The sequence below is a fragment of the Erigeron canadensis genome, chromosome 6 (genome assembly GCF_010389155.1).
Source record: "Erigeron canadensis isolate Cc75 chromosome 6, C_canadensis_v1, whole genome shotgun sequence".
Taxonomy (NCBI): domain Eukaryota; kingdom Viridiplantae; phylum Streptophyta; class Magnoliopsida; order Asterales; family Asteraceae; genus Erigeron; species Erigeron canadensis.
The window spans coordinates 29,461,164-29,472,051 of record NC_057766.1 but is presented as its reverse complement, the minus strand read 5'-3'; the positions used below and the strand labels follow the sequence as shown (position 1 = coordinate 29,472,051).

The 10,888-nt window shown below is 34.8% G+C and overlaps 1 protein-coding gene across 1 annotated transcript; it reads right to left on the bottom strand.

The window, feature by feature from the left end:
* Positions 1-244: 244 nt before the first annotated feature.
* On the bottom strand, positions 245-6,767 carry LOC122604005 (transmembrane and coiled-coil domain-containing protein 4-like). The gene is made up of 15 exons (XM_043776885.1): positions 6,369-6,767; positions 4,917-4,998; positions 4,032-4,796; positions 3,399-3,561; positions 3,140-3,292; positions 2,957-3,054; positions 2,797-2,888; positions 2,653-2,723; positions 2,430-2,565; positions 2,106-2,165; positions 1,474-1,553; positions 1,314-1,390; positions 1,135-1,205; positions 977-1,034; positions 245-692 (listed from the first exon to the last, which is right to left on the bottom strand). The coding sequence occupies exons 1-15, from the start codon at positions 6,587-6,589 to the stop codon at positions 570-572; spliced, it is 2,250 nt and encodes a 749-aa protein (XP_043632820.1). The 5' UTR covers positions 6,590-6,767; the 3' UTR covers positions 245-569.
* Positions 6,768-10,888: the final 4,121 nt, after the last annotated feature.

Sequence of the window (10,888 nt, the reverse complement as noted above, 5' to 3'; positions counted from 1 at the left end):
TCCCCCCAACTGTCTTTAGATGTACTTTTGTATTTTGTTATGACATTTTTTGCTGTGCAATGTGAGAATTCTAGACTTCTGAGGCAAACGAAGAGTATTCAAAATTTTCAACATGGTATATATGTATATATATATATTTTGATTCAAGTTGAATATCAATTAAAGTGAATCTCCTTTGTATCAGTAAACATTTTTGCAAAACACATGAAGAGCGATTGTACACTACCAAAGCGGAGATGATCAATGATGCAAACACAAGCAAAGACAAAAAGCTTTGCAACATGAATATGGTTTTCAGGTGTATTTAAACATGATAGAATCTGCATATAACCCCACTGTACATGAAAAGTTTTGTGATCTGTCATGCAGTGACTGAACAAAATTACTCGCATTGGTGCCTACTGCCAACCCCACTGTACATAAACAACTACATGAAGGAAGCGCCATCCCTCTATACACCAACCTCATGTCTCTAATACATATCATTCCGGCTCCTCAAAAAACTTGACTAGGGTTTTATGTAGCAGCATTGTAGCCTTGTAGGAACAATCTGAAAAATGAAACCCACCTTAACTTTTGTTGCTATTTTTTCTGAAAATGGGATAATAAGTTTCAAGTTCCAGACGATCTAGTATCTCCTGTGTAGCCCATAGGTAAGATGAGTGACCATCAATCAATTCTGTAACATCAACCTGTTCACGCAACAGAATGCTTAGACAGAATTTTGGAAACCTTTGTTGTTTTACTTCATCGTTTTTTCAGTAAAATTATATATATAAACATAAGTACATAACCAGATTTAAACATGGCATTCAGCATACTTATATGAAACCAAAATCGGTAACAGGACCTGCAAATGCTGGTCATAAATCTCTAAGCTCAAATGTGATGGTTGTGTTGAAAACTAGATGAAAGACAAAAAATTTAAAGCACAAAAAAACAGATGCAAAGCAGTTGAGAACGATAATGAACTTACATTCTCGATTCCTGGGACATTTACGGATTGAATTCCAGCTAATCCTTGAGTTAGGAGACTGTTAAAGCATATAATCAGATCTTAGCAAAATATTATAGATTATAAAAATAAAACATAACACACAGAGTCATCAATTATTCAAATAAGGACATGCATACTTGGCACGGAAGGCTACTCCCAGCATCCAGTCATTTGTGGAGTAAGCATTTATCAATCTGCCGGAGACTACCTATGATAAACAGATTTGATATATATGACTAAAAGGAAGTATTAACATAGTTATGCTTTCCATAACAAGGGATAGGACATAGGAAAATAAAAAATAAATTATGAATACCTTTCTAACAGCTCCCCAATTTTCACCTTGTACAGCGATAGGTGCCCCAAGTAGAACCACTCTTTCTACAAGTCCATCTGCAAATTCAATCAAAGATGTGCATTAAGATCTCTCAAAAAGCTACTACAAGGAACCTGATTTCTGAGAACTGGCCGCTTACCATATCCAGTTTCAGCAAGATGTTGAAGACACTTGAAGATAGCACGTGCTCCAAGGGAGAAACCCACTAGCGTTACGGGCCTGAAGTTTATAAGCACGTCATACATGCAGAATTAGATTGGCATGCTTCTTAGATAAGGGATAGCTTTTTTAACCTAATCTAGGAGGTAGAGGTAGCAATTTTGACCCAGCTGTAGATCAGTTGAGCTGGATTGTGTTTTCTCGAACGGGTCAAATAGAAATATTAGCTAAAAGGGGTACAGATCAAGCAGGTCACACATGCTGAAAGTCATCCGAAGTCCATTTTCAATTATATGCAACCTTCTTATACTGTTGAAAAATTCAGACTACTATCATAATAATATTATTTTATAAATCATTATTTATGCATTTATTCATACAAAAGCATCTTTTTTAAAGGGGCAAAAAGATTCTAACGTATCAACCCGGACCCGACCTGGTTCAGCCAGTGCAAAAAATGGCCCACTTAAACCTGAAGCTGTTATTGACCTGTTACGCGACCTGCCCATGTTGCCACCTCTACTAGTAGCATAAGCATAACAGATTTGCATTTTTAAAACTATCTAACAGATGGCGAAATGGCATAGCCAAGAATTTAACTATTTATTTTACCTGTTTCCTTGCAAACCCTTGATCAACACTTCAGCAAGCAGCTTTCCAGCCTTGTCGGATCTGTGAGAAATCTGTAAGTTTAATCCGAAAACTTGCATGGAACGAATAGAGTGCAAGCACCATTGTAGAACAAAAGTAGATTTGATATTTGCAGTGAAAAATTCAAACAGAGTTGTTCTTTCCGACTTGTAAAAAACAATAACATTATTGACATTTCCAATATCATAAAAAAGAAACAGATTTTGATCATGAAAATGCTTTATTTGAAAATAATGACAGAGTAACCTTACAGGGAGGGGAAAGGGATTATATAATAATAAAAACCTGTTCACGGCAATTGTCCATTTGCTGTCAATTATATCTGTTAACCAAAGTAAAGTTGCAGGCCAGGCAAAAGCTGATAGAAAAGAGCTCAAGACGGTCATCATGGCACCACGTCTCATCAATTCCATTGCTAGAGCTGCAGATAAAATAAAAATGAGTATATAATCAACTATATAGAATTAGTACATTGGTTATTTACATTTTCATAGGTTTAACTAATTACTTGATGAAAGCCAGTCCTGAATTGCGGTGCTTACTGCAATTAAATGCTTAGACTCCCATTGAAGTGCATATCTGACGAGTTTGTGCTGTTAGAAAAATAGAAACAGCAAAATTGAAGAACAAAAGAATATAACAGTTGAGTTACCTTTCCATATTATCACTTCGGCCTTCCCATGGCCTAAAAAAATCTTGCTGCTCAAAAACAAATCCCGAGACCAATATTTCCACCGCCAGCCTCTGGTAAACATAAGATTTGTGAGAAAACATCATCATGAAATAGGCAAAAAGAGCTAAAAAAAACTCACGCCTTGATTATGGTTTTCTCCTATTTCTTTGAACTCAAATTCATCAACGTCTCCCGTTCTTCGAGCCATTTTTGTCCCGGTTAGTCCGGCTCCAGCAGCTGATTCAATCTAAGTGTTAGCCATTGCAAAGACTAGACTAAGGGGATACTTGGAATTTAGATTTTTTTTTCCTTTCAATTTTACCTCCAAATGAGGCCGCAACTGCAACAGAACCTGCAACACTTCCTGCAGCTGTTGCAACAGCAGCAAACCCACCGGCTCCAATCACGGGTATAATTGTGCCCAACGTAGGTGCTAAAGCACTAAACCCTGCAGCAATAGCTGGAGCAGCTAGACCTGTTGGAGATATAATATAAAAACTATTAAAGAACCATGTGGCATTATACAGATGACATCAAACATAGATAAACATTAATTGTGATGCTGTAGACTAGAACTATACCACCAGTAATTGCCATTAAGGTTCCACCAGTTAAGGCAGCAGCCCCAATGATACCACCACGTTTCCATTTAGCCCATGAGCTTTTTGGTGCTTGATCTTCTTCCTTTGCCTCTTGTTTTAAAATCGCCATTGCAGAACACGCAACAATGATCTCAATTGCTTCCTGCAAAAACAAAACATTTCTCTTGGAGCATGACTCAGCAGGCATGTAGATCTTTTTACACCAGAGGTGGCCATTTTGACCCAATTACAAATAAGAAGGGTTGACTTACATCGAGTTGTCTCAAACAGGTTAAATAAAAACATACTGGCTACAAGAAAAACATGTCACATGGGCCCAAAGGAGTAGAGCAGGCTGAAAGTCATTTGAAGTCTATTTTTAATGCAAACAAACTCTTAAACGTTTTTATTCAATTAAATAGTAACCATAATAACTTTGTTTTAGTAATCATTGAAACTAACACATTAATTACCTATAAATAATGGCCAAAAGAGTGTTTGCAGGTCAGCTAAACCCAACAGGATTCAGCCCGTACTAAGATAATAACTGTTTTGACACAAACCATTTGACCATTTACCCAACTCGACGTGTCCATCTGGCAACACCTATATTTGAGATATATGAACACAAACCATTTTGATCCATTTGATGTCAAACCATGTTGTCAGCAACCGCAAAGCTGCACGGTGTCGAGCATCATAACCTTTCCCACGTCTCTTGGATTTACTGTTATTATCTTCAGGTATGTCTGCCAAACAAGCTGAAAGAAGCTCATATAGAACTGTCACCTTCCTTCCATAACTGAGCATCCTCACCTCTTCAATGACTTCTTCTTTAACCACACTGTTGGAAGAAATACAAACTTCTCCGGTGCTAGGCAACTTGTAATGTTTCTCCAACTCATTTTTTTGGTTTTCTTCGCGATATTCCTCCTGCTCGTTTTTTAAGCTTTCATTTATGCAATCTTTCTCCTGCTCAGGTTTTAAGATTTCAATTTTGCAATTTTTCTCCTGCTGAGGTTTTAACTTTTCAATTTTGCAATCCTCCTCCTGCTGAAGTTGTAAGCTTTCGATTTTACAATCTTTCTCTTGTCCGGATTTTGTGCTTTCAATTTTGCAATCCTTCTCCTGCTCGTTTTTGGAGTGTTCCTTTCCAAATTCTTGTTCCAGCTCTGTTTTTAGGTTCTCGTTTTCCAGTTCAGACTTTGATTCATTAGTGGCCAACTTTTCTTGCAACTCATCTGCATATGCACGTTGCTTCTCTTTTTTGGACTCATAATCCTCAGGGGTTGTTTCTATGCTTGCCACCATGGCATTGACAGCATTGGACAAAGCAAGCTCATAATCAGACGCTTCCAAAGAATCGTCAACGCTTTCTTCTGCCAGTAGTCTTAAGAACTGTAATATCATCAATAAGGCTGGTCAAAAACAAACACCCAATTATATGTGTTCCATAAAAACCGTATGATCGAGTAACCTATTTCAATAAAGTATTTACACAAGTATGAAGTCAAATACCGCTCCGATATGACGACTTGGAGAAGAAGAACCAGCAGTTTCCTCTAGTCCACACCATGCCGAATCTTTGATTTCAAAAAACCTGTTTTTGTCAAAATTTGCCATTTATGACAAATCCCCATCACAACTACATATAATTGAACTATTCTCTCAAAATAAAAATAAAAGTTGCACTATACTGAAGCAATGTAGAATTAGGGAATGTAAGATTACAACAAATAAAAATAATTTAAAAAAAAAAAATTAAAGTCACTAAAGTATAATCAAATTTATAAAAAAATTTCGTTTTTAGTCTTGTACTCATGTCCTTTTTTTTGTTCATTTCATCATCAGAGTCGCTATTGCTATTAAAAAACATTGAAAATTATAACTACAGTACTACACTTATAAAAATCATTTATTTGGATCATTGTACTCTTTTATAAAGTTCAAAATAGTAACTGAATTGTATTATTGAAGGCCATTTAAGTTTGAGCACAAATCTCATAGGTTTTTCGAGCTAAGAGACAATGACCCAAATGAATAGAAAATAAGTACATGATTAAAAGAAAACCTTTGAAGATATACGTTAGTACATGACTCTCCAGTTACTTTCAAGAATACAGAGGTACGAGACAGATCCTGTTCAAGTAAGATCGTACACTCCAGTGACTTTAACCCATAAACAAAACTAGAATTTCAAGCTAGGATATACGTTTTCATCCAGCCTTATACATCTATCCTAGTGTATAAAGGCTTATAGTTATTTAACAGTGGAGGAGCTATTTGGTGGCCACGGTTGGCCATGGCAACCCCACAATTTCTATAAAACTCTATATTTATAGTACTATTTCTAAGTATTTATTCAGTTTTAAGGTAATTGGCAACCCCAGACTAGAGTAATTGAAATTCGTAGTTTAACTTTACACTTATTAGTATCATGAAAACTGTTCGGCGACCCCTGATAAAAATCCTGGTTCCGCCACAGGTTATTAATATTAGGGGGTGATTAAGGATTTTATATCTATGTATGCATCTGCTTATTACTTATGATTTACAAAGATAAATGATTCCAAAGACTTTTCTGAAAGCTGCTTATCTGCTTGTTTCAGAAAAAAAAAAAAATTAGCACTTCCGCACATGCGCACTTTCAAATAAGCAAATCCCAAACACCCCCAAAATTTAAAGACACCATTACGCGGCCGGTAAACATTCATAATCACAAAGACACCTAAACCCTGTAGAAGAGTATTTTCAGTTTTGCAAAATGCATCTACCATTTCCATTATTTTTTTTGTTACATAAGAAGCGTTACTATATTGTTATCTTAAAATCAATTTCCTCACTTATATATTTACAACTACTATCAATCATTTATGAATTATTTCTAACCTATAGATACAACCAATACATACACTCTAAATCATTTCAAAAAGAAAATCAAAAGGAATAAAAACGTAAACTAAAAAAGACCTGAAAACGGGTCGGAGCAAACCCGAAGACTCATTAACCCAAAGCAAAGGATCTTCAGCGACAGAATCACTACTACTGCTTGCATTGCTGTCACGGTCTTCAGTCAGTTCATCGTAACAAGAGCCCAAAAGTAGGGTTTGATGAATTTGGGCCTGGTTTAGGGCCAGCCCAAATAAAGCTCCAGCCGCGTATCTCTGTGTCGGTGTTAATTTTGACGACATTTTGATGCCCGGACGATAAATTGATTTTGTAAATAGTACTGATTTTGCATGTGCCGGTTATTTTATCGGAAATTTTGGTCCGGTGATCGGTTTGATGGTTTGTTTGTGACCGGGTTTTTAAGTCGTCGGAGAAGACGCGTGATCCACCGTTTTGATGTACAGAATGAGTGAATTTCAGTTATTTTTCCCTCTTAATTTTTTAGTTTGGTTTCTTTTACCCCTCAAAGTTTTGGGGTTAGAGTAAAAGCCTTTGGAAAGTAATTCAACTAGTCTATTATACCTTTTTTAGGGTTTGGACAAAAAAAATTCTCTATTGTAAGAAACAAAACCGGCAAAAACTCTAGTCTTTATTGGCAATAAAGCCTTTCTTTAATTTGACGTAAACAATCATAAAGATTGAACTAGTCATAGTTGTGGTGAACCACATACTTAGTGATAGACTTTTAGTCATATCTTGAGGGTAACCTTTAATTATTGGCATAGCCAAATTTATGAGTTGCAAATTCAACATGGACATGTTTGTCTGCATATCAATTTTATATGTTTTGATTTCTTTTTCAAGTTTTTAGTCTTAAGGAGAATAAGTAAATTACCATATAAAGTTGTTTTAACAGTTATGAGTAACATACCTTTTCTTGATATCTTCTGATTCTTCTGAATTCTGTTTCTGCTAGTGACCAAACCCAACCAATATTTCCCTAGCGGCCTCCTGCCTAAACGGTACTTCATCATGGCTTCAGGGTCTCCAGGTTTAACAATAACAATTATTTAGAGAAAAAGATAGTCTTATTTCATAACTGTATCTTATCCGAAGATAAGAAACTTCTTGATAATTTACATTATTTCTCCTTAATGGAGAGACTACTCACTAGTAATCATATTATACAATGAGAGAAATGGGTGTGTGAAAGATGAGATGAGATTACAGGTGGTGATGCTAAGTTGAGAATGGGATCTTCAGAATGGGATGAGAATGGGATGCCTTAAACTAAATGATTCATCTTCCTTATATAATGGAAGTGGCTTATTACAAGACAAATTAAAAAGTCGTCATCTCTGACGTTTTTTGCTCGACAACCGCATGTGTTGAGTTAATTTTTCTTCTTTCGTCATCCATGACGTTTCTTGATCGACAGCTACATGTGCTGGGTTTATCTCTCTTCGTCCGTATAAAGAGATTCTTTACTAGTGGAGGGACCACTTGAATTATTTTCTTCTGTTGAAGATTCTTTGCAATAATTGCAGTTATGATTTTTGGTCATAGGCTTTAATCTTTTGCAAAGTTTTTCTTTAGTGATTGGACTTGCTTCAATTGTATTGAAGGCAATTTGTTGCTCCATTTTCTCTAAAGCTTCTTTTTCGAGCATTGGTAGTGGGGTTCCACAATAACTAGTGATAATGCAATGGTTACTGCAATAATTCACTTTGTTAAAGCTACCTGCTTTTAATCCTTGTAGATTATTTAGGATTTTTATAAATCCTTTTGCTCTAATATTAACCCAGTTTTCTAGGTCATTGTAGTCTTCATCCATTACTTTGGACGGATCAACTTTTCTTGCTTGGGCAATACCAATTTCTAGATGATGGTAACTCTAGAAGGATTCTCCATGTGACCAATCTGGTAGTGTAGAATTACACTTGATAAAGATGTTTGCATCTTTTGCAGCTGCAATCTTTTTTCGAAAGTTTTTAATAGCTTTCTTCATTCCTTCTGGTTGTAAGCTAATTTCTAGCAAGTTAGGAGAAGGATATATGAACTTTATTAATCCAGCTGAAAATGCTAGAGAAACAAGCTCTGGGCTGGCACCTGGACAAAAGATAATTAAACTTTTAGTAGCTTTATCTTCTGAATAGATATGTTCGACCTCAAAGTCTTTTTGACTTAGCGATTTGGCTTTGGACCACATCATTCTAAATTCGTCTAGAGAGATTAAATCTCTTTCTTCCTTTTCTTCAATAACTGTTGGTCTTGAGAAAGGTTGATTGAATTCGATGATTCTTTCTTTCTTTTTGCTCTTCAATGGCTCAGTAAAAAAGGTTACCTTTAAAGGTATTTCTTTCTTTCCATCCTGTGCTGAATAATGAGAAGCTTCTTGCTGTGCTTGTAACAGCGTTTTATATTTCTTGTATGGAAATGGGTTTCCAGTTACATATTTGGAGACAATTCCCCAATCTTCGTAAATTCCTCTATTTTTGCCTTCGAAAATGACAAAATATTTGGAATTTGTGTTTGTGGGCTCATGTATCACTTGAGCGTAACTTGGTCTGAGAGAGACCGTTTCAGTTTTTGGCAAACTGTCAGCCATCAACGAATTTTTTGTGTCTTTACCAGAGCCGTTTGCTGCTGGACTAGATGAAGATTGTAGTTCTTCATTAACTTTCTTTTTGCTTTTTTCCAAAGCAACAGGAGTCAACGGATTTTCTTTTTCTTTACCCTTTACCGTTTGAGAGGGAATAGACTCAGATTTTATCCTTGCGGATTCCTGTTCTGAATTAACAGTTGTTAGACTTTCGTCATAGACAGATTTTATCCATGCGGATTCCTGTTCTGAATTAACAGTTGTTAGACTTTCGTCATAGAGAGCTATTTTTTCTTGAATAGCTTTTAACTCAATCAAAAGAATTTTTTCTTTTAGGCGAAATGCCTTAAGCTCATCCATTATTCCCCTTTCTTTAAATGGAAAATTAGATGTCTTTTTCCTTTTCAAAGACTCTTTGAATGCTATTTATAGCAAAATTTTTGATTGTGTCATTGCTTTCGTTTATGAAAATAGTGGGTCAAGCAATAAACAATATCATTTTTGTCAAGATGTTTTAATGGAATATCTTGAAATCTGCATTTGTCTTTTGACAAGACATCACTTGTTATCTGGATAGATAATCTTTTTTACCATGAGTAATTTTCTTTGGTAATTTCTTCTTTTCCTGCAGTTTTTGTCTTCAAAACCTGCGCTTTAAAATTTATTAGAAACATCTGTTTAAAATAATATTTATTCTTCACTAGATTCTTCTGACGAAGAGTATTCAATTTTTAATGAGTATACCTTTGTTACTCCTTTAAAATTGTCTTCTGAGGGAAAATATCCATCTTTTTCTGCTTCTAAAATAAGCTTTACTTTGTTAGGAAAATTTTGCCTATTTGGACATTCATTTGCATAATGCCTTTCTTCGGAGCATATCCAGCACCGACAGTCTTTTTTACCTTGAGGACATACCTTAGGTTTTTCTTTTGAAAAGTATTTACCTGGGGTAAATGTTTTCTTTTTTGGCTTCCAAAACCTTCTATTATTGGTAGGTTTATCATATTTCTTTTTATATTTATTTTTGAAATATTTCTTGTCTTTAACTATGTTACAACCATATGATAATGGTGGTATATCAGTCAAATTTGTACAACAATTTTTATTAAACCTTTTTAATTGTTTTTGCGTATTTGCAAGATCACAAATAATTGCAATTTCTTCTTTAACAATTTTTGTAGCAAATCCAAGGGAGTGCTTTGTTAAATCATTTTTTTCTTTATTCCATCTTTTTTTGGCTTTTACTCCAACGATAGGAATTTTCATTAAATATATCTCTATCCAATTATGATATTCACTTGTGGATAATTTATATAGATTTTGTTCAAATAAACAAGTAAAGTCTTCTAAAAGACATATATCGCAAATTTGAGCTTTTGTTAAGGCTTGTCTTGCCTTTTCTTGTATTCTGCCATTTTCTTGATCTCTATTGGTAACAAAATCAAGTCCTAAGAACATCATGTATATGGCACCAATAATTTGATAATATAAATCTCCTCCATGTAGATCTATATTCCAATTAGTTCCTTTGATCATATTTTGAATTATGCCAGAAGATTTATGTTCTACCAAAAGTAAAATAGTTCTTGCATGAGAAAACTCATTAGGATTTGACTGAATAATTAAACTTACTTCAGTATTCCATTTATCAATTATTTCTTTTCTTCTTTCGAAGTCAAAGATGCAATCAATTTTTATAGTGTCAATGGGTTGTGAATTTCCATTGTTATTTGAATTGGGTATGCCTTTGTGATATGGCATAGAAAATTCCGATTTAGTATTATTATAGGAAGACCTTTTGCTACTACTAGCTTGAGTTTGATTCCTATTTATTTTGTGCTCTATTGGCTCTTTTTCTTCTTCAACCTCCATGTCATCAAAAGAATCGTCTTCGGTTTCTGGTTCTTCGATTTTTGGTTTTTGAATAGTAAAAATCTTCTCTTGATAGGGAAAATATTTATTTTTCAATTCTTTATTTTCTGAGAACCTTTGTTCACAT